At 38.3% G+C, this 27,460-nt stretch overlaps 1 protein-coding gene across 1 annotated transcript; it reads right to left on the bottom strand.

The window, feature by feature from the left end:
• Nucleotides 1-1,462: 1,462 nt before the first annotated feature.
• Nucleotides 1,463-25,543, bottom strand: ezh2 (enhancer of zeste 2 polycomb repressive complex 2 subunit). Its single transcript, XM_030123390.1, has 19 exons — nt 25,203-25,543; nt 20,564-20,687; nt 17,875-18,003; nt 17,601-17,720; nt 16,929-17,049; nt 16,596-16,775; nt 14,922-15,027; nt 13,599-13,762; nt 11,574-11,671; nt 11,224-11,461; nt 9,493-9,659; nt 8,474-8,609; nt 8,033-8,158; nt 6,565-6,743; nt 6,345-6,440; nt 4,824-4,905; nt 4,598-4,678; nt 4,431-4,515; nt 1,463-3,529 (listed from the first exon to the last, which is right to left on the bottom strand). Exons 2-19 carry the CDS (start codon nt 20,678-20,680, stop codon nt 3,469-3,471), a joined length of 2,286 nt encoding a protein of 761 aa, XP_029979250.1. The 5' UTR covers nt 20,681-20,687; nt 25,203-25,543; the 3' UTR covers nt 1,463-3,468.
• Between the last annotated feature and the right edge of the window lie 1,917 nt (nt 25,544-27,460).

Here is a 27,460-nt window from a genome sequence, read left to right as displayed (position 1 = left end):
ACTTAAGCATAATATTCACTTGTACAATACTACAGGGTGTCCAACAAAGTCTTTACAATTTAAAATATTTCTTAAAAAATTGTTGAGATATGTTCCTCAGATTAGTTATTAGGGGTGTAAGAAAATATCGGTTCTGCAATATATCGCGATATTTCATTTCACAATACTGTATCGATATTAAAAAGTACTGTATCGATATTTTTAGGTATTTATTCAAATGCAGATATTGTGGAGGTTCATTTTTGTTTTCTTTTGTTGTTTATATTCTCTTTATCATTATTTAACACTCTTTTATTGAATGTTAGTTCCTTTGTTGGGATTGGACAAAAATAATGTTAAGATGTTAATTATGAACTAATAGAATATGAACATTTGAACAGGATCTTAAACTGTAATGTCTGTAAAACATAACTTAAGTCTGAACACAGGAATATTTTGTAGTATAGCATTAGATCCTGTTCTGATCAAATAAAAATGTGTTTAGTATTTGTGCATATTTCTGGTGTAATTCAATTCTTCAAGGAAATAATCATTGAAAAAAAAAAAGAAACAAAAAATTAACTTTTTAACAGTATCATGATATATCCTATTGTGATCCTAGTATTGTGATTTGTATCGTATCGCCAGATTCTTGCCAATACACAGCCCTATTTGTTATATGTACTCAGTGGTTATCAGAGTTTTTAATCTCATTGCATTTATGTATTTCAGGTACCCTATTGATGAGAGGTTCTGTTACATGAACCCCTCATACACTGCAAATGTTTACCATGACCTTTAGACTGAATCTGTGTCACCACCACAACTGGATGACCTTCAACCAACCATCATGTTCCAGGTAGATGGTGCACCACCACATTGGGGACTGTGTGTTGGTGGGTTACTAAATCAAACATTTCCAGACTGGTGGATTGGAAGGGATGGTCCAATTCCCTGGACAACCTCGTTCACCAAATCTCACTCCCCTGGATATTCTGTCTATGGGGTTATATTATAGATGTAGTGCGTTGAACAAAGATACAAGACATTAATGACCCAGATCTAAAGATCACTGATGCCATTGACACCACTGAAGAGGCCATGATACAGCCAACATGGCAAGAAATCCAGTACCGTCTTGATGTGCTTCGTGCAACTAACGGTCCCATACAGAGGTGGATTGAATGAAGAAAAAAAAACTTCAATATGTACATTTCATTTTGTAACACTTTCCACAGATTTGTCTATTTATTTGCTTTTATGATAAATTTGTTAATTTGTAAAGAGACTTTACGGACACCCTGCATAATTCAGCTATTTTTAACACTTCTAGACAACTCTTAAGTATTAAGATCTGATTTCAGTCACTGCAGGTGTGTGTGTGTGTGTGTGTGTGAAATATTCAGTCACACACACCTGCAGTGACTGAAACGCAGCGAGCAGAGTGCAGAGGACAGCGTGAATGAGGCGTTCACCGGAGTCGGTGTGGTTTTAGTTCTCGATGGTGGTAGCAGCAGCAATGAACGTTCGGGAAGGAAGCGGTGGAGTCGCAGCTGCTTTGTGTTTATTCGTGTTAGCACCGGAGGTGGAGGAAGCATCGCAGAGCAGAGTCGCATGAAACCCAGGTTGCATTTTTTTCCCCTCAAGTTACCAAGTTTACAATAAAACATCAAGGTCTTAAATAACACTGAGGCAAATATCTTGTATTTGCTCTCAAGTCGCTCTAATTAACTCGTCACCAAACGCTCAGTTTCTAGTCAAGTCCATTCACTGATCAGTCCTTCGAAATAAAAAAAATCTGCAGCCATTTCGAAACTCATTAAATGTGAACATTCAATGCTTTTCTTCGCTCGTCACAGCAGCTAAAACAAGAGAATATACATCTGAAGATTCAACTGTGAGAGTTTTAACCATTTCATAAACGTTCAGGTTCGTAATCAGTTTTTAAAACTGATCTTTAGCATTTGACAAATATTCAATTACTGACTGAAATTGAAATGTTTTCTGAATTGATGTGACTATTATTTGAGCTGTTAAATTTGTTAGTAGGACTTTTCTTCTTGAAATAGCATTTACAAATGAAACATGTCTGTTTTACATGTCTTTTCACATTTGCTATCTTGTTTTCTGAAAATTTCTCATATTTATCACCAAAAAAGAAGCAGAAGTCCTTGTTTCTAAAGTATTTAACTGCAACTCTATGCCACTAATAGTGAGTTTATGAACTTACCAAAATCTGAGGTTAAGTGTGTAAATCATCCTTTTAAACATTAAACAAGTTAGAATATCAAGTTCTCCAGCAGAAAAAAACTAAAAAAAACCTTCAAACTGCCACATTTGCATAGATTCACCTTCTGAATTTTTGAGTTTTGTTTTAAAACTAAGTGACTAAAACCTCATATTTCTCTTATTTAAATGATTACTTGATCAACTGTTAAACGGTGGGAAAAAACAACCACCAATGTTTTGTTTTAAATTTGGTAAATTACACATTTTTATGAAACTAATTATTTACATTATGAAAACTAAGCAGAAATTAATTTTGATTGGCCAAACTAAAATGGATTGACATGTACACTTTATATTCTGCTACAGTTTATTCTTTATTGTTTATTCTTATTCTATTTTTACCTCTTTAAATGAATGACATTGAACCAGGTGAGAGAAACAGTATCTCAATTCTCTGTATGTCCTGTGCATCTAGTGAACTGACAATAAAGAATCTTTGAATCTAAAATACAAAGATCGAAAATTCAATGAATGAATAGCTTAGTCATTACAACGTCAGAAAGCAGCAGCAACATCTTACACATTGTCAAGTTCAAGCTTATGCTGTTTTTTTTTTCCAGTTGAAAACCCAAGACATTCAGTTTTCTAATGGACATGGCAAAGAAAAACATCAAAATTTCACTTTTAGGCAGGTGCATGTTAGGTACTTTTGTTATTTTTGCTTGGTAAAATGCAAACCATGTGTGCGACTCTGCTCTGCAAACATCCCCATGTTGTAATGACAATTTCCGACTGGATAAAACCAAACAGAAGCCGGTCAGCTGGGTGAAAGAAGTGGCTGGTGGAGGATTTTGGTCCCTGAAGTTTGAACAAAAAGCCTTTTTTTTCTTTTTCTTTTTTTTTAAGTAGACAGTCGTGGTTTGGTCTCCTCTGACACTAAAGATAGATATTTTTTGTTTTACAAAATGACAAACGCTCAGTTCGCAGGTGATCTGCACCTTCAGCACAGGGAAGATTCATGAATCCAAGGGTTGGGGGAAAAAAAAAAAAAAAAAAATCACACGAAAAAGAAACATGAAAAGTGTTAAGAAAAAAAAACAAAAAAACAATAAGAGCAACAAAATTCTGCTTCAAATATTCCCAGTATTCCTGAAGCGTTCAATTGTGACAAGTCGTCTGGTTTCCTGAAGTGAGGGGTGTTTGTTTGTGTTTGTGTGTAAGGCCTTTGTGTCGTTGATCCACAGGAGGTAGAAGTCAGAGTCAGGCGATTTCCATCTCCCGCTCGATCCCCACGTACTTCAGAGCGTCCGCCTGGCTGTACCTGCAAACACCAACGACAACATGACGACCATCAACCCATGTTCGGTCACATCAAGTTTAAGGAGATATTAATGTTTACATCTCAAATCATTACGAACAGGACATCTTACAGCTGTAGACATGATGTGTCCCAATATTTTTGTCCATGTAGTTTATAAACATCAGCTTTTAATTAAAGTTTAATGGGAGACTTTTCAGAGCCCAGACCCCCGCTAGAAAATAAACTTCAGTAACAGTACTGGTATTATTTGAGCGGACGTGGTGTATGATATTCTGTTCATGCTTTCTTTTCTTATATTCATCATTTAATAGGTCTTATGTATTTTATTTTATTTCAGTGTAATTTTGTTTTTATTTTTTCTCCCTCTTCTGCCCAGTTTACTCAGTTCTGGTTGTAGTTATTGTTTCCATTATAATTATCACCATGGCTGATACTTTCTTGTGAGGGTCTTCGCCACCTTCTTCTCTCTTGCTCTCTCCCCTTAACCCCCCCCCCCCCCCCCCCACACACACACACACACACACACACACACACACACACACACCCCATGTCAGGTCTGGCATCAAAATGTGGTTCAACAAAACTCATAATAAACGCAGTAGAATATCAAGGGGAGCTTTATATACTTTATGAAGTTACCCTTGGAAAAGCAAATTTGTTCAGCTGCAAAAGGCAGCCAGACTACCATTCTACTGTTAGGATGCTGGACAAGACAAGTTAAAAAAAAAAGAAAAGAAAAGAAACTTCAAATTCAATGTGTCCCAATACTTTTGTCCATAAAGTTCACATATCCAGAGTTTCATTCAATTCAACCACTAGGGGAAACCTCCACTCATGTGCTGCTTTGAAACGCAGAATCTCCACCTGAGGTTGGAGTGTTTCCTTCGTCCCTGGTTCTCACCTGTAGTCGAAGAACAGCTCCTCTCCGGTCTGGATGGCTCTCTTGGCGAAGATCCCTATCCTGTGATCCCCGTTCACCATCATCACTGCAGACAAACAGATGGCTTAATGTCAACATCCACTCGCCTCATGGCACGGCACTCAGAGTGTTCGCCTCCATCTTCTCACCTTTTGCATAGCAGTTGGGGTTCACAGAATGGTTGGCAAAGCGGATCTTGTTACCTTTCCTCGTAGCATCAACGACAAAGTCTGTAAACAAGAGAAAAGACTTGAGGGCGAAGTCAAGGGAAGGGCAACATGTGGTCAAAAAAAAAAAGTAAATTACAATAATCTACACCAAACTTATATTTTGAAATTACATACAAACACACTGCTCTGTATGTGTTTGTTTTACCGTTGTTGAGGTTGAAGAGAAAGCTGCACATGTATTTGTCGTAGACCTTCCCTCTGCGGTCTGCTTCATCCTGAGAAATAATCTGGAAAACAGAGTTGTTATCGCTCAAATGAACCGTTTTTAAAACAGAAACCGCTAATAATGAATGATGATTTGGTCTAGAATTAATCACATCATGCTGATACAGAGGTCAGCATCTGCCTGAAATCAATGTTAAAACACAAGACTTGATAATAGGCTATCTGCAGGGTTGATGAAGCTGTATTTAGGACCTTTTAAGAGATTTTTTTTGGCATCTTTGCTCAAATTTCAGATCTTCCATTCGTATAAATAACAGTCTAATGGGCCTCAGTTATTATACACCAACTTATCCAAAAAATACACTAAAATATACCAACAATATGCAAAAATGCACTAAAATACACAAACAATATGCCAGAATACACAGAAATATGCTAAATACACCATCAGTATATCCTGCAGGTTTGATGAAGCTAAATTTATAACATTTAAAGACATATTTCTCTTTGTCTTTGGCCAGATTTCAGACCTTCCATTCACATACAGTCGCGGAAAAAATTATTAGACCATCAAAACTCATCAAAAACAATGGTTTTGCCATCCAGTACTAACTCATGTGTGTATCATGTGACTAAAACAGACAGAAAAGAAAACATGGAATGCCTAAAAGCACTGTTTTTTTTCAGTACAATGCCATAGATCTTGATGTAAGAACTGAAGTGATTTTGGTTATTATCAAGAAAACATGGAAAACAGATCGATATCAGTTCTGAAATTAAACTACCATGTGATATTTTTGTTGTTATCATTATATTTGTCCAAACAAACATACCTTTTGTTGTACCGGGCATTAAAATGAACAAGAAATTGAAGAAAACAAGGGGTGGTCTAAGAATTTTTTCCATGACTGTATATATAATTCCAGTCTAATGGGCCTCAGTTATTGTGTTGAACCGGTCTGAACCATGTTTCTAGAGCCCAGCTGGGACACAATCCACCAAGACTCTAATCACAACTAATGCTCCATCCACATACTATTTATTATATGGAAAATATTCAATTTTATGTGTGCGTGTTTTTTTAAATAAATCACTCAGAATTCAAATATTTAACCTGGCATTTAAAGGGTTAAAATCCAGAAAATTGTTGAATGTTAGGAAGTTTTGACCGTGGGTGGGGGAATGGGGGGTTGCTTAAGAGGTTTATAAAAATAAAAATAAAAAATTTTGACCTATGATGATTTCATAGCAGTTTTAATGTGTACATTGTTGCCACGAAAGTAACTAGAGGGTTGTAAATCCTGTCTGTCTGTCTGTCCCTCCGTCCGTCCATCTATCTGAGCAGATGAAACCACTCCATCGAAATAGGTTTATGTCCTTTTGAGACTTTATCGAATGCTTTAGCGGAGACTGGTGGAAAAATGTGGTATAGATAGCATGTTCAAATCTACACCACATATCCGTGCTGTCATTGACTGAACCTTCAGATTTCCATTCCTACCTCTCCGCAGTACTCAGAGATGAATTCATTTTTCTGGACCGGCTCTTTGATGAAGATGCCCCAACCTGCAACGTCTGATGGAGCCAGCAGCAGGTGCTGAGAGAAAAACAAAAGTAGTGGTTGGAAGATAAACACAAGAGCCCCGTTACCGCCCACACACTTGGACCCGTGTCCGGTCCCGGTAGTTTCGGGCTGTGGCTTATCTGTTGGGGTTCGGTACCTTCTTGGCTCCCCGCTGGATGGAGCAGTTCTTGCAGGACACGTTCTTGCTGTCCCAGTGGTCTGCAGCGCCGCAGGTCAGACACAGGTCAGGGTCACACTCCCGGACCGCCAGGTAGCACGGGCACTGCTTGGTGTTGCACTGGGCTTTGCACCGACAACCCGGGAACCGATTCTGACCTGCAGAGACGACGTGGCAGAGCAGAGAACTGTCGAACACCGAAACATTTTCACTCTCATAGTGCTCTGCTGCAATTCCAGAGATCCTACATGTTTCCACAAGTTAAACTGAAGACTTTTTAAAGGGCTCATATTTATCTAAACCCACTTTTATTAGTCTTTGGTTCATTTATTTGTGTATTTGGACCCTAATAGTTCATACAGTTTGAATTTGAACCCTCCAGGTGCTGCAAAGCTATCTTTATATTCATTTTGGCAAAAATCGAATGGATTTCTACAACCCGTTTCAATTCCTTCTTAATTTGTCACATTTTATAACCAGTTACGTCACAACCTGTGCACATACAAGGTCCAGACTTTCGACGAACATTTCTCCGAGTTGTAGTCCATACTGAAAATACGTCCAAACTTAAAGCCGATTACTTAAAATGTTCAGTTGTTGACTGTATTAACAAACACAAGCGGCTGAACGGGACAGAGCAGCACCCAAAACCCCCTTTCTCATGTCATTAATCAGAAATAGGGTTGAAGATGGACCTGCGAAGTTGAATTAGTGAAGAATTCAGGCCCAAGAAGAGCATTTACACTTTATGTAGACCCCAGGGAAATATTTGAAAATGCACAATTTTTAAAAAAGGAAAATATCACTGCTTTAAGACTAAGAACAGAATTTAATGCCCATTTCACAGCCTATTTCATGTCCATTCTAGCACAAATTGATGACTCCTAGGCACATTTCTTTCTTAGTACATATATATTGACATTAGACTCAATCTTCCTGTTATTGTTACATCCACTCACATTGGACTACATCACTTCTGTTTTGTGCAATTTAATTGTTTTCCCCCATGTGCAGATGTAAAAGAATGAAATAAATCAGATTAGCCTGTATACATACATGAAAACAGAGTATTTCAGGACAAACCTAGGTGTGCTAATCTGATTTAATATAATCAGATTACTGCTGTTATCTGATAAAACAGATCAGATTATACTGTTTACATGATCACTAATAATCTGAATAATAAAAATAATACTAATATTCTCAAGAAATCAGATAATGATCAGAGTATTAGTGTGGATGTAAATGGGTCAGTGTTCTTCAGCCCCACCCCCAAGAATCTGAAAAGTCCCGCCCCCTACAGGGAAATTTTTTCGGGAAAAGTTTGGGATTGAGGGAAAAAATTTTTACTGGGTAATTTTAGTGGAAACTTGCCGAGGTTCTTCAAATTTCCTAGTAAAGTAAAAGTTCCTGCGGTGGAAAAAGGGCTTCAGTGTTTGATTCTTACACTCAGAGCTGCACTGGCAAAACTTCTCGCAGAAGTTCTGGGCGGTGACGCAGGGGCAGGAGGAGTCACATGGCTGCCGCGGGTGGTCACATGGCTGGTAATTATAGACATGATTGGACGAGCCATCTGTAAGAAATAGGGAATGTTCTGTCAATTGACCAGGTCAGCGAGAGTTTATAGACACTATTTAACTCCAGTCTAGATACTCGTACAATTCTTTACTGCAGTAAAAGTGAAAAAGTGGGAGTGACAATTGACAAAATAATTTCAAAATAAATTATACTGAACCCTCAGCTCTTCTTGTTGGGTCTGTATCCAGAAAAACATAACCTCAACAAAAATAAAAGGATGCTCATAGACCTCGGCTTAATGCCAAAAAGAGATTAACTCACATGAAATGAGACTAGTTTAGTGCCATTTCCTTGTTTTTTGACCTCTGACCTTTCTTCAGCTGGATCTTCCTGCAGTGAGTGGCCCACAGTCGGTGTTTCCTCTTCTTCTTTCTGGGCGGCGTGTCCTCATCTTCAGTTGGCGCGCGAGCGATGATGCTCGACTCTTTGACTCTGAACTCGTAAACCTACAGAGTCACAGTCAGGGAGGACGTTTAGACCATCTGTTCACTTATCTCTGTAGAACTGAATCCCAAATGCTTAGAAGACAGAGTCCATAAGCAAACAGAGCCCATTTACATTCACACTAATACTCTGATCATTATCTGATTTATGGAGTTTTCAGATTATTTGTGATCATATAAACAGTATAATCTGATCTGTTTTATTAGATAACAGTATGAATCTGATGATGAGAAATCAGATCAATACACCTGGATTTGGCCCAAATACTCCGATGTCTTTATGCATGTATACAGGTTAATCTGATTTATTTTTTAGATCTTTTACATCTGCATGTGTAAAACAAAAAAGTGACAGTGTAATGAGAGTAGAGGACAACAACAGGAAGTTTGATTCTTTTATAAGACTCAAAACAAAAGTTGAATAAAATAATTAAAAATGAACAAATCGAAACAAAATTCAGTAAAATAATGGAAAAAATGAACAAAACCAAACAAAAACTGATTAAAATGAAAAAAAGTTTATCAAAACCAAACGGAAATTGAGTACAATAATGAAAAAATTAACAAAACTACACAAAAATTTTGTAAAATAATGGAAAAAAAATTAACAAACCAAAACAAAAGTTGGGTAAAACAATGAAAAATAGAACAAAACTAAGCATAAATTGAATAAAGTTATGGAAAAATGAGTAAAACTTAACATGAAATAAATCCAATAATTAGACTGAATCGTCTAAACCAGTTTTTTTCAATAATCGTATATCTAAAGCACGTGTTAACACAGCAGATCTGATGATCCCAACAATCTGATTACTCAGAGTTCTTGGATTTTCATGGTGATGTGAACAGATATGTTCTGACTGGGAACCAACCGGCTGAGCCTCACCTGTCTGCAGGTTTTGGTGCCGATTAGTCGTGCGATGGCGCAATAGTTGTCGTAATACGTCCCGATGAGAACCCTGAAGAGCGATGCTTCGGCGCCGCTCCACTCCACCGCCTCAGCCTCACCGCTCAGCTTCATCTTCACCGGAGTCTGGCACCTAGAGTTTCCCTCTGCAGAAAAAAAAAAAAAAAGGACGTGATTCATACTTGTATGATGCAGCTTCGTTATTGCAGTAAAAGTGGAAAAAGTACAAACCCTGAAATGTCTTCAAAGAGTAGAAGTCAGATGAGATATACTTTAATGATCGCCTAAGGGGGAAATTCAAATGTACAGCAGCACAAGACAATAAACATCAAATACAAAAGAAAAATGAAGAGAAGAGAAGAGAAGAGAAGAGAAGAGAAGAGAAGAGAAGAGAAGAGAAGAGAAGAGAAGAGATAAATAGTAGGGGTGTAACGGTGCACTCGTTTGTTCCAAAGCATTTTGGTTCAGGGCCTTTGATACAATATGGAGGTGTACCAAACAAATACATGCAGCCTATGTGAAGAACACAAAAACTTGGGAGGAAGGGTGGACACAAGCAGAACCCATTCTGCAGTGGCACCGCACCACTGCTGGATTCTCAACGCCGCTGCAAAAACACCAAAACAAAAAAACCCACTTTATTCTTACTAGTGGCATTGTACCCGTGGTGCCATTGTACGATAGCACGAGAGGCTAAAATCGGCTAGCATACCTCACAACATTTGAACATGGACATAAAATTGTGTGTAATAGATAGTCAGGTAATTTTTCTATTCATTTGTTGAGTTTGGCGGCAATCGGGCCTGTGAAGGTCTGTGGTGAGGTCGGACCTGGTCCGAGGTTAGCAGGGACCCGGCCCAAGGTGAACTGGGACCCTGTGAAAATCACCCTGCATACCTCATAACATTTGAATACGGACATAAAATTGTGCCTAGTAGACAGTCAGGTAATGTTTCTATTCATTTGGCGAGTTTGGTGGCGATCGGGCCTGTGAAGGCTGAGGAAAACCCGTACAAACGCCCTCCTGTGTGCAACATTGATTGTACATTGATGGGACACCGGGTGGATGGGCACAGAACGTGCATTACATAGTAGGATTTATTCATTAGGATCCCCAGTAGCTGATGCAGGACATCACCTACTCTTCCTGGGGGGGTTAATATGAAATTGAGTATTTGATGATTTAGGTTAAAAAAAAAAAAAAAAAAAAAAAAAAAGCAATTATTTTAGGATCAAGTGTAAAAACATGTCTGGTTCAAAACAAACTATATGAACAAATGTATTGGGACACATTGAATTCAGGTGTTTGTTTTCTAACAGGGGTCTGGGTTACAAAAGAATAATGTATATAATAATTTTCTACCACAACTAACCATCTACTTCTACTCACTGAGGAAGAAAAATCTCCTAAAATATTGGGACACATCATGCCTACAGCTGTAAGATGTCCTGTTCATGAGGATTTAAGATAAAAACATCAATACTTCCTTAAAGTTTAATGGGAGATTTTTCTTCCTCAGTGAGATGTAATGAAAGTAGTTGTGGTGAAAAGTTATTATTTACAGTCAGAGCAGGAAAAAATAGTTTAGAAATTTAGAGGTAGAACATTAAAATCATAGTCATGGATAAAAAAACAAAATCAATGTTGAGAGAAAGTGAGTAAAAATCATCTCCTCAACCATCAAACCATCTTTTTTTGCAGTGCTGTACCTGAGCTGCTCGTGTTCTCATCCTTCTTATCCTCGTCATCCTTGTCGTTTTCCCTCTCGTCTTCTTTGCTGCCCTCGCGGTCGCTGTCTGTGTCTTTGGTTTCCGAGGAAACGGTGGGAGTGCTGGGCCGGCTGTTGCTGTTGGGCAGTCGTCCCCGGCGACGCCCCACTGTGCGTTTGGAGGGTGTCTTGGCCCGCTCGGCAACCACACCGGCAGGATACTCTCTCACCATCCCGTCCTGACCGACAACAAAGATTTAGTTTTATGATTATAAAGCTCGTCAACTCATTCAGGTTTATTCTACAGAAGGTTTTTGCTTTGAACTTTGGAATCATCTGAACATTACTCACCTGTACCAGGTACATGTAGCAGTCAATGCCACAGGGTTTACTGTCCACCAGATTCTCCAGGTTCTTCCTCTTGTATGTGTTCGGAGTAGCGTGGAAAGCTAAAGGAGACATGAACATAGCAACTGCAATAAATGAAAAAATAATAAATGATAAAATACACCCCAAGGTGCTTGATGTTACACATCATTTCATCCTGTTTTCTACTTTTTATCCCTGTAAGTACTACCATTAAAACGGGTCTAGATTTCTTTAAGTTGTTTTTGCAATAAAAGTGTCAGAAAATGTCTTTTTTGCCAATTCTTTTGCACCTTTTTCTCCAGGAAGAACTTAACTTTCAATATCTGGCCACTATTTAACATTATTACATGGAATAAATGCTTAAAACAGTGTTATAATAATAATAAAAATAATTTAAAAAAAAAACAGACTTGCATTTTTAATCATATTCATTATGAAAAACTGTAAATATTCATAACAAAATTTTGAGAATATAGAAATAAACTTTCAACTATTTTCCATGCGCTCAAACATTTTTCTTTGTCTAGATCATTCTGTGTCCATGTTCTTCTTCTTATCACCAACTGTAACGGCAGAGGTTATGTTTTCAGTTGGGTTTGTCTGTTAGCAAGGTAACTCAAAAAGTTATGGACAGATTTTCATGAAATGTTGACATTGGCAAAAGGAACAAATGATTAAATTTTGGTGGTGATGGGGGGACTGATCTGCCTTGGCGGAGGTCTGCGCTGTCCGAGTGCTTTTCTAGTTTTTTCTAGTCATTTTTATCCTGTGTGATAGTCTCTGTTCATGCTCTGTCTAGTTGTAGACAGAGCCCCTCATTTCACTGAGAATGACATCCACCATCTGATTCTTTTCCAGACACTGCATCTCTTTCTGCTCTGGATAGCTCTGCATACAGATTTACACATATAGAAATATATACATTTATGTAATATTTACAGCCAAAATACAACTAGCTGGCAGAAAAAATAGTGAACCTCGACAAAAACATAGCTAAACACACTAGTAGAACACTCCAAAACAGCCCTATCATGATTACGTAGTGCTGCAACAACGAATCGATTAAATCGATTCTTAAAAGAGTTGACAACATATTCAGCAGTCAATTTGTTGGGTCTTGAGCACGTAACAGAGGAAAACGCAGAGAAGCATGGCTGAGGTTTTGGATGCTGGGAAGCCCCGTCTGGCTGAAACGTAGTGCAATGTTTATGAAACAAAACTTGAATATGGATTAGAAAATGGCCAAAATCCCACGGTGCACTACGTTTCGGGCAAGCAGGGCTTCTGTGGCCACCAGGAACATAATGCAAACCTAGCTTCAAATAGCCTATGTGTTGTGATTACTTTAGCCCACTAGTGAGACACTATTGTCATAATTATAAAGGTTTCACTCATCTCCATTTATCAGGCTACCCAGGGCCCAGTGGAGCCATGGGTGGCCTGAGGATATAGGCTAGGAGTTGTGAAAATTTCGTGTAAGCTCAGAGGTAAAAGAGAGGCACAGAAGCCGGGAGTCGGACATCCAAAGTTAAATTTCATTTGCAGTTTCACGCCAGTTACAGTAGTTGCAGCAATTGTGGAATGCACCCCACATATATAACCCCCCCCCCATGTGTTTATCTGCTGAATCAATTAGCTATTAAAACAAAAGTCCTACTATTATACACAATTATTTACAAGAATTCACTGGTAAAACCTCGCTGAAATGCTGCTAAAAGTAATAAGTGTGTCTCACTGACTGCACTCTGCTACTTTCTGCTCCGACCCTTTCCACCCCCACCCCCCCCCCAGCCAATGCAGTATATGTCAGGCAACAGCTCTGAACCTCAGCTTTCAGGTGCCATTTGAATTTTCTCAGCAGCCCCAACGGTTCAGGAGTTCCAGTAATTTGAACAGTGAATGCAAAATGTGGCACCGGAGACACGATGGTCTTAAAAGGGTTTACTGAACTTCCTTCTCTGTTCATTAGCGTCTCCGTGCAGATGTCTGGTGTAGGTTTGTACTAACGGTGGAGGAAGCAGTCGTATTTGAAGCAGCGTCTACAGAACAGCGTGTGGAAGGAGTGCAGGCTCTGTTCGCGCTGCACAGAGCGGGCGTTCGGCCCGTCGATGTTGGGCGTACATTCTGGAGGCAGTGCTCCGGGAAGCTGCTGCTCCGTCAGCTCTTTGTACCTAAAACGAACAGAAAGCAGAGGTGTTTACAGTCCAACAAACCCGTCCTGCTGATATTCCACCATATAACCACTTAATTTGAACCCCACAAGTTTTGCACACATATTTATGTGTATTTCTTTAATTATCATGTTGATAATACATTGTCTAGTATATATTGTACAATTTACTATTTGAAGTGTTTTTTTTTTTTTTTTAAGAGCTATATGTATGTTTGTATATTTTGAGCTTTAAATATATCTTTTTTTTTCTTCTCTTTTTGTTGTATTAACCATTTCTGTCCTGCTACTTTTTGCAGGGTTCCTACATGTTTCTACAAGTTTAAGACTTTTTAAGACTCCTTAGGGCTGAATTTAATTCCCATTTCACAGCCATACTGGCAAAAATTTGTGACTCTGTGAGCTGCAGAGTTAGCAATAACTGGTTCGTAATTTCAATGTAAATTGTCGGGTTGGAACGGGTGGAACTGAGTCAACTAATGTTACTTTTTCTGCAGCTTGAACGTTTAAACACAACGCAGTGAACAAGTTTATGTCAACATCACTTAAGACCTCCCATATCAAATTTAATAACCTTTAAAGAATTTTTAAAAGGTTTTAAATGAAGATTTGTAAATTCAAGACTTTTAAGCCTATGTAAGGCCCCGAGGGAACCCTGTATTCATTTGCATATATTGCATTCTACTGTACATATTAGGTTTACATTTCTTTTCATATAGTGTTCATATTCATATACACAGTTTGTACACGTTTTTCAAGGTCGAATTCAAGCACTTTTATGGGTCATTTTCACATTGTTTCCAGCACGGCAAATACCGCTGGGGTTAAATGCATATCTACAGGAATACATAAACTCATGATTATTTTTTGTCACTTTTTATGACAATGATATACATTGTATTATGCTATAAACATTTAAAATTATGTTTTATAACAGCAAAAAGTTTAGAAATTAAAGAAAAACACACAGTTTCACTTCCAAAAAAGGAAAGCCCCTTGGCGTTCTTCAGACACACTCGCACCGAGACAAAGATTAAGATAAAAATTTACCTGGATTCTACCTGAGAACACCTGCTACTTTTCTTTTTTGACAAAGTGTCATTTTTCAAGAGTTCATGCTGTCGTTTTGTTATGGTGAGAAATGAACAAAAGCCACTCACTTCTCTTTGAGCTCTTCAGTGGAGCCTTTGTCGGGGAACATGGAGGAAATGGCTTCAAAAATCTTGTCCGAGGGGAACTTTCTGGTGCCGTCGTTATTGGTTCGACCTGGTGACGAACAGACAGAAGAGTTCAGGATGAAATCATCTGGTCAAGTTCAGCTCAAAACAAATGATCAGGAACAGTTTAGGCTTGAGGTGGAACAAACAGCCACACAAGACTTCACAGCAGGGGTGTCAAACATATGGCCCGCGGACCAAAACCAGCCCACCGAAGGATCCAATCTGGCCCACGGAATGAATTTGTGATTTATTGTTGAAATAATGTCTCCTCCGCTACAACAGGTGGAGATATTCACACTTTTTAAACTACATCACAGACACAACAGTCAGTAGTGAGTTGGCAAGTCATTAATGCAGAGGTTAAACTGGAACCACAATGGAGTAAATCTGGACAAATGGTACTTTGTGTCTGTGCTACTTTTTGTGTAGAACAGATACAAAATGTATGACTTCTGGGCAAGGATTTGAGTCAGAACACCCGGTCCGGTTCTAGTCTGACTGGTCTGTTTACATGCAGGAGTAGATCCACTTTAATTGCATTATTCAATCACATTTTCAGCACATTCTAAAAAAGAGATGAGCAGGTACCTCTGGATAGGTTTTTAATGAAACGACCTGCAAGTGCAGACACTGATGAAAGTGAGCCCAGAAGGAAAAAAACATTAAGTGAAGAGAGAGACAGAAAATGCCAGAAATTCAACTACCTGACCTTCTCCTCCTCACGAACAGATCTTCTCATCTTAACACATAAAGACCCAAACAGCCACTGGCAACCAAAAGCATCTACGGATCCAAAATGTTTAATACCTTTTGATCCACTAATCCTATCAAAACATATAAATAATTGGTGTAAAATCAAGTTTGTTATCTTTTCATGGTCATCAGATATGACCCATTTGGATCTTCAGAGGCTCCATAGTTACCGTGGAAACACGGTCATCTTCTACAACATTGATTCACCAGTAAAAACCAATGGAATTGGATCAATGACAGTGGATGGACACACTTGGTTTGTGTTCAGTTATTGATATTTTTGCTGAAAAAGTCACTTTTTCTTCAGTTTTCTCTGTTTTGATATAGTAACTATTGAATTTACTCTGAGTTTTCATGATGATCTAAGTTAAAAACAGGAAACTATATGTAGGAAAATACATAATTTACAGTGAAAAACGCAAAATATAGAGCCTAATATTGTAATAAATTGTGATTCATTGCTTAAGAAAGGTTAAACAGAGTAAAATTCACTTGGGAACTGACACAAAAGTATTACTGGGTCTTTATGGGTTAAAAGGTAAATAATTTAATCAAACCAGTTTTTTTTTTTAATTTTTATAACTATTTTCTTACTAACTGCACCTTTGCAGTTTTAAAAACCCTTAAAGGATTTTTAGGTTGTTTTTGGATAAATTATCATTCAATTCATTTCAGTGGGGAAAACTGATTCGTAAAACAAGTAAGTCGCAAAATGAGGATAGTCATAGAAAAAATTAAACTCTTACTGTGAAATTCCACTGCACTTTTACAGTCCAGTTCCAGTCAAGGCTAATAATAATAATAATAATAATAATAATAATTTGGCTTTTTTTTTTTTTAGTTTCAGTGTGCTGGACTTACTGTCGTTGTTGAGGAGTCCGTCCTTTCGGGCGTCCTCTGGGTGCTCCTTGCCGTCACACATGTCCATTTTATCCACCTTGAAGTCTTGTTCTTCCTCCTCCTCATCATCCTCGTTGTCGCTATACTGTGCCAGAGCGCTGACCAACTCCACGAAGATTTCATCATTAATGAAACCACATTCTGTGAAAACAACAAAAAGTGTGTTGAGCTTCAGAGCAGCCAGAAGAGATTGAAGAGTGTTAGTCGTTATTCTTATGACATTTCCAGTATTAGTTTCCATTCAGTGCTGCTTAAGTACGTTGTATTTACTGGCTCAGATCAGATGATACTCACCTCTATCTCCGTGGACTTTGCCGTCGTAGTTCTTGATGAGTTCCTCTATGAAGGTGCCGTCCTGGTCCAGGATCTCGTCTCCCATGTAGGGGATGTTGTGAAGTACTGTCTCATCCTCCACCTGATTACAAAAGCAGAGGATGGGGAGACAAGCCAAGGGGAAAACAAGTCACACGACTGGAAAAGTAGGACCAATGTCCCTGTATTTCACCGGTATGTTCTATCAAGAATCAATACCCAGTTAAATGTGCGTGGCTGTCGGGTTCTGTTCTATGTTTGAGTCCTGTGGTTTGGATGCAGGAGATCAATCTCCCAATAGAAGTGGGCGGTTCTTTCACTGGAGGAGAACTCGACTAATTCAATCCAAGTCCATATGTGACTTATCAGTGATCAATAGGAACTACAGTGATATCTGTAACCATTTACACATTACAAACCATTAAAATATGGAGCATTATAAGGAAAGGCACCTTTTTCGTATTTCAAAAATTAGTCAAAAATCCAAACTTCTCCAAACTGTGAGCAAACTTTGTAGACATTGTTCCAAGGAAACTAAATATAAAATTTGAAATGAATCCGACCTGTAGTTTCACCGGACACGGCACTTTCATAATAGCTCATGGCCCCTCGGCTATTGTGACAACAGGTGTGTCTGCGCTATCTTTTACGCACCATGAAGTTCTGCTGTAGCGGAGACCAGGAGTACATGACGGGGACAGAGGCCACAGCATTGAGGGTCTTCAGGGGGATGACCTGCCGGGGGAACTCTGAGAACCCGCTGTCCACTGTGCACTAAAACAAACAGCAGAGTGCATTTAGACTGTTTCTAACGCTGCGATGGTGCTGGTTTTATAGGCTGGTATTAAAGACAAACAGCTCAGCTTTACTGTTAAACTGAGACATTTTTGTCCATGTCAGTGGACTTAATGTGATCTGAATCCTCTACCTCTCGGGTCCCTCGCAGGGAGCTGACAGACGTCATGATGTGGACGGGCTGGATCCTCCTGGTCTTCCACTCCTGGTTCAGAATGTCAGTCCGCTCCATGATCTTCTGTCGGTTTGTGTTGAACATGCTCTACAAGAGAACAAGGAACAGAAGAACTTAGAACAAAAACAGCTCTGATTTTCATCAAACAATATTTTTAACACCATTTAAATAATGTAGTCCAAGTTAAAGTGAACCTGCGCTGGTCATGCTTACAACATTAATGCTTTGTACATTACCCTGTGCAATGTTTGTTTTCCTGCTGTTGGTAACTTAGTTCTCTCACTGCTGCTTATTATTATCATTATTATCTGCCAGGAGGTATTGTGATCACTTTGCTTTGTGTGTTTGTTTGTTAGCAAGATAACTCAAAAAGTTATGGATGGATTTTCATGAAATTTTCAGGAAATGTTTATACTGGCACAAGAAACAAATGATTACATTTTGGTGGTGATCAGGGGGAGACAGATCTGTCTTGGCGGAGGTCTGCGCTCTCCGAGTGCTTTTGTTGTTATTATTACTACTACTTTCACACTTGTACAGAGTGGGGAAGCAAAATTTACAATGAACATTTAGTTGTTTTTTCTCAGCAGGCACTACGTCAATTGTTTTGAAACCAAACATATTGATGTCATAATCATACCTAACACTATTATCCATACCTTTTCAGAAAATTTTGCCCATATGAGTAATCAGGAAAGCAAACGTCAAAGAGTGTGTGATTTGCCGAATGCACTCGTCACACCAAAGGAGATTTCAAAAATAGTTGGAGTGTCCATAAAGACTGTTTATAATGGAAAGAAGAGAATGACTATGAGCAAAACTATTACGAGAAAGTCTGGAAGATACTATTAAAGAAGAATGGGAGAAGTTGTCACCCGAATATTTGAGGAACACTTGCGCAAGTTTCAGGAAGCGTGTGAAGGCAGTTATTGAGAAAGAAGGAGGACACACAGAATAAAAACATTTTCTATTATGTAAATTTTCTTGTGGCAAATAAATTCTCATGACTTTCAATAAACTAATTGGTCATACACTGTCTTTCAATCCCTGCCTCAAAATATTGTAAATTTTGCTTCCCCACCCTGTATTGTTTCCATATTGCTATGACTACTATTACCACTTTGTTATAACGTCTGTTCTGTGATGATTAAACTACCACTTGTTTCTTCCAGTACTTTCCAATGTGAAATTGCTTTTTTTTTAAGTTATGCAATTGTACTGCCTTTTTTTTCTTGTGTGTATGCTCAGTGTTGTGCTGCTTTTGGAACCTCAATTTCCTGAGGCAATCAGGAAAAGGATCAGTAAAGTTCTATCTAATCTAATCCCTAATCTGTATTACTTATAAGTAAGAGAGGCACAAATTCAGTAAAAAAAACCACCATAACTGTGTACGCTGGACCTTGTTATTATGTGAATTACAGGTGTGGGCAGAACCTTTGAGGAGCAGCCATTGCTGATCGGAAGTGACATACCCGCATTGGTTCCAGCTGATGAGTGTGAGTAAACAGTGAGCAAGATTGAGGAGAAAGCATGTGTTCATGCTTCTTGTTTGTGCAGTTGTAAGCCCTGCACTCCACCATTGTCCTAGAGACGCGACCCAGCACTGGCCAATAATGTGTCGTCTTAGAGTGGTGTCTGCTGCACAGGGTCAGTGACCAGTCCATCACAGCCCAGGTAATCAGACTATACAAGCAGACTGAATCAGTACCGGTGCTGGAACAGCCCATGAAGGAGGACACATGTCTCTGACCATGAATGACTGCTGGGCAGCAACTTAGTACTCGCATGTACTTGACAAGGGGATATGATTTAAGTTACTTGACAGGACTGCCACTATTAAACGTGACATTTTGAAATAGCTAGCAATGAAATCTCACTTCAGGTACCCTTTAAACAATGCTGCTCCACTCTGTCACAGTAAGCCTCTTTACATTCACATCCAAACTCTGATCATTGTTTAAAAACAAAGCATGGCATAGCTTTTGTATATTTCAATCATTTTAATAGTACTTTCGTAGTATATGAATATCTAATATTTTATCCTGCAGCTTACATTTTTCAGTATTTTGTGTAATATTTTAAACAGTCTTTTTTTGCACTAAGTGTTTTCACTGCTAAACAGAACAGAGCGGCTGAACGGATTTTCATTGTTCCGGTGACAATAAAGATCTAACCTATTCTCTGATTTCTGGAGGTACCAGATTATTCAAGTGATCATGTTAACAGCAGTAATCTGACAATGAGAAATCAGGTTAACACAGCTGGAATTTGATTTCTCCCCAATACTCTTGTGTCTTCATGCATGTATACATGTTAATCTGGTTTATTTTACTTTTTTTTATATCTGCACATGTGAAAAACTAAATTGAAAATGAAAGTGATGTAGTCAAACGTGAGCTGAAGACAATAACCGGAACTTTGATTCTACCATCACTATGTATGCATGTACCCCGAAAGAAATCCAATAATGGACTCAAACGTCAAAACCAGGGTTTTTTCATTATTGTATTTAACATGTAAATGCATCAGGTTTTATTATCACACTTATCTGATTACTCCTAGTTATGTAAATAGGCTCAGTGTTCTGCTCTGTAACAGATTAATGTGAATATTTGTTAAATGTGAAGGTCTGAGGAGATGAACAGACCTTGACCTCATCGGCCCGTCTGAAGCGTTTGAGCTGCCGAAGCCTCATATACTCCGACTTCACCCTCCTCTTCCAGCAGGCGGGACCCTTCTCTGAACGCTTCCCAGTCAACACCATGATCAACCTGTAAAAAGGACAAACACAATGACACAGGACACCTTAGGACCAGGAATCCAAACTCCATTCGGAACACGGACACATGTGAGGATCATACAAAGAAATCTGTGAGAACATTGTGTGATGTATCTCAGTGGTCCAAAGAAATAAACCCTCAACTATCTGAACAAGAATCTAAAAAAAAAAAAAAAAAAAAAAAAACACTGCCCCTGTATCTCAGCATCATGTTCTATCAAGAATCAATACCAAATTGAATTTGTGAGTTTGTCAGGTTATGTATGACTTCCTATCTGTGCTCGACAGTAACTATAATAATATCTGTAACCATTTACGTGTTATAAACCAGCAAAATACAACCCATTTTAAGTAAAGGCACATTTTTGACACTTTAAAAATTTGTCAAAAATTTTGAAATATAAATGTCAAAACTGCAAACAAACTTTGTAGACATAGTCCCAAGGAAGACACTTTAAAAAATTAAATGAATCCAACCAGTAGTTTCAAAGAAGATAGTTGAAAACTAGACATTGGTGACCTTTAGTTTGACCCTTTAAGGTCACTCAAGGTCAAAGGTCATGAATCTAAATGAAAGTCCATATATGATTTCCTATCAGTGACAAACAGTAACTATATTGTTATCGCTAACAACTTCCATGTTATAAACCATTAAAATATGGACCATTAAAATGCTGCGTTTACACTACGTAGTACTGGCTAGACTTAACCTTTTTGTTTTTCCATTACGAAAAAGGACCTGGAATATGGTAGCCGGTACTAGTTTTTTGGCATCACCTCCACCGAGGTTCCAAGACTGGGGAACAGATACTAAAATGTGACGTGTAAACACTGCAGACCACTGACTGGTCAGAGAGTTGTCTCTTCTGTGACCCACCGTTTTACAAAAAAAAAAAAAAACTGAAGCGGAAGTTGACAGTAAATATAGTGGTAGGTTAATACACATGACAAAAAAACTACACCATAGTCAGTCGAGGAGATTCAGATGTAAAAATTCAGTATGAGCTTGACCAGACAACACACAACCAGCAAGTTCATCAGCAACTCTCCGAGTAGATGACACAGAAGTAACATGCGGCATCGCTATGACGACCAGGTACTCTAATGTTGGTGGTATCCTGTAATGGAAACGGTCTCCAGGAATAGTACCTGGTATCCGAGTTGAGCTGAGCTGAGCCGGTTCCATGTAGTGGAAACACGGCATGAGTAAAGGCACATTTGTAATATTTCAAAAATTCCTCACAAATTCACAAATCTAAATTTCTCAAAACTGTGAACAAACTTTGTAGACATTGTGCCAAGAGAGATACATATACACTTTGAAATCAATTTGACCAGTAGTTTCATCAGAGATGATGTTTGAAGAAATTACTAATGAAGACAACAGCGGTTAATTCATAATAGCTCATGTCCGATCAGTCAGTGACAAAAAATGACTATCAAGAGGACAAAGGTCATTGACTGGTTGGCCAAGGTCTTTCCAGTAAATCAGGGTTAAAGTCTCTGAATCTGGGGTCACCAGGGTTAAACCCTCAGTTGAAAATGAGGAAAATGTAGACGATGCAAAATACACAAAACAGCCAAACATTTATCTCCTCTTTACAGTCAGTTCCTCTTCTGAAATTCTGCTCATTGAGGAAAACCGCTCATAAATAGTGGAAATGACACTAATAGGGCAGGCCGCAGGAGAGCAACAGGAAGGTATAATTCATTAATCTTCAAAACACAGAAAACAACGGTTTCAACTTACTTTTAGAATGTTATGCAATTTGATTCAGTCAACTGCATACTGTCTGACGGTGCAAATGTACTTCTAATGCTAATATGTACATAGCCTACAGAGTTTTCTTTATTAGTATTATTTTTGTTTGGGTTTTTTTAACCCTACCTCGGGGATGTCAAACATACAGCCCATGGGCCAAAATCAGCCTGCAGGATGAATTTGCAAAATGTAAATATTGCACTGAAGATATTAACAGTCGGAGGTGTTGAGATCATATTGGTCTGTATGTGGCCCCTGAACTAAAAGGAGTTCAAGTAAAATAATAACATAAATAATGACGAATCCACATTTTCTTCTTGGTAGAATGTGAAAAAATATTACATTATGAAAATATTTACTTTTACAACCACCCTTCAATGATAATGTGAATAACCTGAACGAATATGAACAACCTGTAATGTCTACAGAAGGTTAAGACAATTCTAATGATATTCTTCCTGTTACTAAATGTTCTGTGCTGTTGTAAATCAGATCTGTTATGCACATGTAGAAATAAGTTGAGGGATGATATTGTTAAAGCTGTACTTATTTTTCTTGAGAAAGTTTAGTTTTTCAGGTTATTTACATATTTGTTGAGAAAAGAGTTTGTCAATGTAAATATATTCATAATTTTATGTTTTGTACTAAAACATTTGTCATTATTTATAGACGATTAAGTTATTATTTTACTGTTTCAGCCCGCTTGAGATCAAATTGGATTGTAAGTGGTCCCTGAAAGAAAATGAGTTTGACACCCCTGTTCTACCTTATGCTGTAGAATTTCATGTACTTTATCCTGTTGCTGCCTTGACCAGTGATTTTTAACTGTTGTGGGATCAATAAAGTTTGATCTAATCTAACAAAAAACACTCTATATAAACTTATAATGTATAAGTGTGACAGATTTGTCTTTCTGTGTGTGTGTCAAATACAGAATATTCTTTTAATTTTTCATCTTAATGTTAAGTGTTAACAAACAAGTGCTGGGATTCCCCCAACATCCTCTGTTCACTGGTGAAAAACAGTCAAACAGAAAAGTGCTTGCTCTACTTCTTCTGTAAAGTCCAACAGTTGCTTGTCTAAATGTAGACTCCATCTGCCGCCCCGGGAGTCGGCGTTGAGATTACCAAAGCGGGCCATACGACCGAATCTCACACTTTACATCAGACCTGTCAGACGGCTGTCATGGAAACACGCCGTCAGTCACAGTGTGTACGCCATGTGTCAGTCTGAAAGAGACAACGGCGGAGGAGCAGGAGGCTGTGATACAACAGAATTAATCTTCAAACCACAGAGTGGAAGTATGAAAGACAAGAATACAGGCACTGAGAGAGTTAGTGGAATCAAACCCATTACGATTATTAAAACTGTGGTTTCTTTTTTAAATAAGAAAAGGCCTGAATCATTGCTGTTTTGATTTTAGGAATAACAACAACAACAACAACAATAATAATTATTATTATTATTATTATGTGGAATTATAATTAAAATAAGACAGAGGGTCTTTTACATATTCTCTTAAAGAACTTCCCCCTTCGGTCCATAATCTAATGAAGGGGAACATAAATCCATGAGCGATCAACACTGGCCAAGTGAAGCTTCTATACGCAAAAAAACATATCCAACAACCTTTTAATGATATTCTAATCAGACAAACATTTTGGACAAAATCTCCAACTCTAGTAATTAATCATTTCGTTGATTCATGATTGCTTGTTATTTCTTATGGAAGTTAACTGCTATGACAAAAAAATGACCCTGAACCTCTTTTACAGTAGTTTCTTCTTGTTATACCTTTTTTTCTGCATTTTACCTCTGCATTATAGTCTTGTTACGTTGTTTTCAATTTGCTGTCTCTTATGCCGCTTTCCTCATTTTACAACTCTTTTGTTGCTTTTAGTCCTATTATGTAATTTCCTGCATCTTTCATGGTGTTTTTTTCTTGCAGTGTCTTTTTCACTGGTCTCTTGGTAGATCTTTATCTCCATTTCCGTCCTGATGTGTTTAAGATATGATTTTCATCTTACTGCATCAGATTCCTTTTTTATTTCCACTCAACTTTTCCATTCTGGTGTACCTTTTACAGTTTTGGTTATGTTTCTTTTACCCTGGCTTGTTCTTGTTACATCTGTCTCCTTGTTTTACATTCTCTACCTTGTTTCCATCTTGTACCGTTTCCATCGTTTTTGTGTAGATGGATCTTGGGTCTCCATCCTCTGTCTTTAAACATTTCCTTATTCACTTGATGGGTTCTTCTTGCGGAAGGTGATTACATGACAACTGTGTTTGTCTTCCTGTGTCTTTTACATTGGTTTCATCTCAGTCTAGCCTGTAGATTTATGCAACATCACAGTTTATAATCCTTGTAGAAACTGAGGTCATGTAAATAATAATACTACACTATAAAAAAATGAACTCTCAGTGCCTGCAACCTCTGTGTATGTGATGAAGACGAGCTAAATTCCTGTCTTTAACACACTAATTATGGATATGTGGCTTGTTTTAGAGACAATATGAGAAAATCATAGTTACAAACTGGAGACTGTATGACAGGAATGACCCTAAAGTGTTTCCTTCAGAAGAAAAGTAGGATCAAAAAGTTTCACCTTTCACCTTTCAGACCAGACCACACAACCTGACACCCCGGCGAGCTAGCTAACACTTAACAAAAGAACAGACCGGGGCCGTTTAAGACGTCTGAAACCCCTAAAAACCGGAGACCCCGAGGCTGACACCTGGTCCTACCTGTGCAGGAGGCTGTGCCCTCATCCAACGGAGTGTCTGGGGACCAATACGACAAACCCCGGCGAAGTCTTTCGTCCTTTGTGTTTGGGATTAGCCGCTCCGTGCTCCGGCTAGCTGTAGCGTTAGCTCGGCGGCTAGCTAGCAGTTTCCTCAGGAGGAGGGACCGGCTTTACGCGGAGATACAAGACGAAACGACTGCTTTCTCCGCTCGGACCCGGCGTCGGCTCAAAAAGCGCGGCGTTTACGGAGAAGAATCACTCGTTCGGGTTTACGGTGTCTACAAACAACGGGTCCGATTTCAGTGTTTCGGTTCTAACTGCTCTGCGCTTCACACTCACCGCCCACTACGGCACCAGCACATTCAAGAGGCGCCAAACGTTTGGGCCAATCACAACAGCCGATGGTAGCGTCGCTGAGTGTGGGGCCCTGTGATTGGTCGAATTGCGCCACAGCGTCGTCCAATGACAGTTGTAGCTGCGCGGGGGGCCCTGCAACGGGGACATGTGGACAGGTTCTCTTTGTTCTCCCAAATGTCAATAGAAAATAAAAATAAAAACACAACGGAACCCCGGGATCCACCGACATGTCCACGAACTAATCAGACACGAGGGTCCGGGACGCATGATGGCTGTCATGTCAGCATCATTAAAAGAATTATCACCAGGAATTAAGTCACAAATCTGTTTGTACTCACCTCCAAAGCAAAGCTGACGAGTAATAAAGTCCACATACTTCATTACTGAACTTCAACAGAGTTTTCAGGTGTCTCTGCTTCAGCTGTTTGTTTCTTTTCTGACATTATTTTCTTGTTACCATCTTCCTTTTAGGCAAACATCTCATCTTTGTACTTGAAACATTGTAAAAACAGACTTGTCCTATGAATTATCCATCATTCTGTATCTGCTCAACATCAGGACTGATTCCAACTGGATGGAAAAGATCTAGTGATTTCATCATTTGCCATCTGTATTTCCATGAGATAATAAATCTGTATAGTTTTGGATAATAGTTCTGATTATTTCACCAACACATATTTGTCCAGGTCACACATCATGTCATATTGTTTCATATTCTTACTCTTTCATAATACTGTTATTTTTGCAATGTTGTTGAAGTTGTTGTTCAAAGATGTAAAAAAAAAAAAAAAAAAAAAAAGCTGTTGTCATGTATGTTTGCATTTCCATGTGACAGGAATCAAACACAGAGTTTTATCTCTGACCAGAACAAACCAAAAATCTGTGGAGTTTAGGACCCAGTGAATCACACAGAGGCTCCATAATAAACCCTGTCACCTCGGCTGCGTCTCAATAAACAAACGCAGCCTCCTCCACCTGAGGCCTCAGTTGGTACAAATTATATGTATATCACAAGTAATGGCCCTGGATGTGTTTTTGATGTTGTCAAAGACACATTTCATCTTCTAAAATGCTGACAGATATAAAAAGAATACAAAAATTCAACAGGAATAGAAACTGAACTGATTTTGGGCAATTTGACAACAATAATACAATTGAATAAAAATTAATATATTATACGCCAGCTTAAAATCAACAACAAAAAATTAATAAATGAAGAAAAACAAACAAACTACACATTAAATTAATGACAATAAGCATTAAAGCAACAATAAATGAGCATTAAATCAACAAAAGTGAACAAAATCAGTATTAAATTAATGAAAATAAGCCTTAAAGAAACACAATATGAGCACTGAATAAACATAATTGAACAAAACAAGCATTAAATTAATGAAGACTTAAACCAACACAAAATGAGCATAAATGAACAAAACTGAACAAATAAGCATTAAATTAATGAAAATAAGCTGAAAATCAACACAAAACAAACTGCGAATAAAATATCAACACAGATCAGCATCAAAACTGACAAAATTCACTAAATGAATAAACGAGAACATGAAGATTAGAGGAAACTAAAGCACATCTGGCCACTGAGGAGGTTTCCCTGAATCAATGAGACCCTGCACATTCAGCCAAGGGGGGCAAGGGTCAGCAGGTTTATTAAGCCCCGCCCCCCTCCACGGCCACTGGCTGACAGCTCAACACGTCCTCATGCTGCATTCAGGACCGACAGAAAAATACAACCATGACAAGCACAGGGTAAAATATCTGTAAATAATGACCAAAGTATTTATGTGGAACATAATGAAAATGAATAAAATCAGAATTTAAGTATTAAAAATAAACATTACAATCAACAAAAGAAGAATTAAATCAACAAAAAATTATGAAGTACCA

The sequence above is a fragment of the Sphaeramia orbicularis genome, chromosome 20 (assembly GCF_902148855.1).
Source record: "Sphaeramia orbicularis chromosome 20, fSphaOr1.1, whole genome shotgun sequence".
Taxonomy (NCBI): Eukaryota; Metazoa; Chordata; class Actinopteri; order Kurtiformes; family Apogonidae; genus Sphaeramia; species Sphaeramia orbicularis.
Note: the sequence above shows the minus strand (reverse complement) of the source record. Positions and strands in the feature narration are given on the sequence as shown.

Excerpts from the sequence above, each read along its gene's own strand:
- ezh2 (XM_030123390.1), bottom strand. The coding sequence starts at position 20,680 with ATGGTGTTGACTGGGAAGCGTTCAGAGAAGGGTCCCGCCTGCTGGAAG. Across the intron at positions 16,776-16,928 it reads CAAAGTCCACGGAGATAGAG|AATGTGGTTTCATTAATGAT; the intron begins GTGAGTATCATC and ends TTGTTTTCACAG. Across the intron at positions 6,441-6,564 it reads TCCAGCGGGGAGCCAAGAAG|CACCTGCTGCTGGCTCCATC; the intron begins GTACCGAACCCC and ends TTTTTCTCTCAG.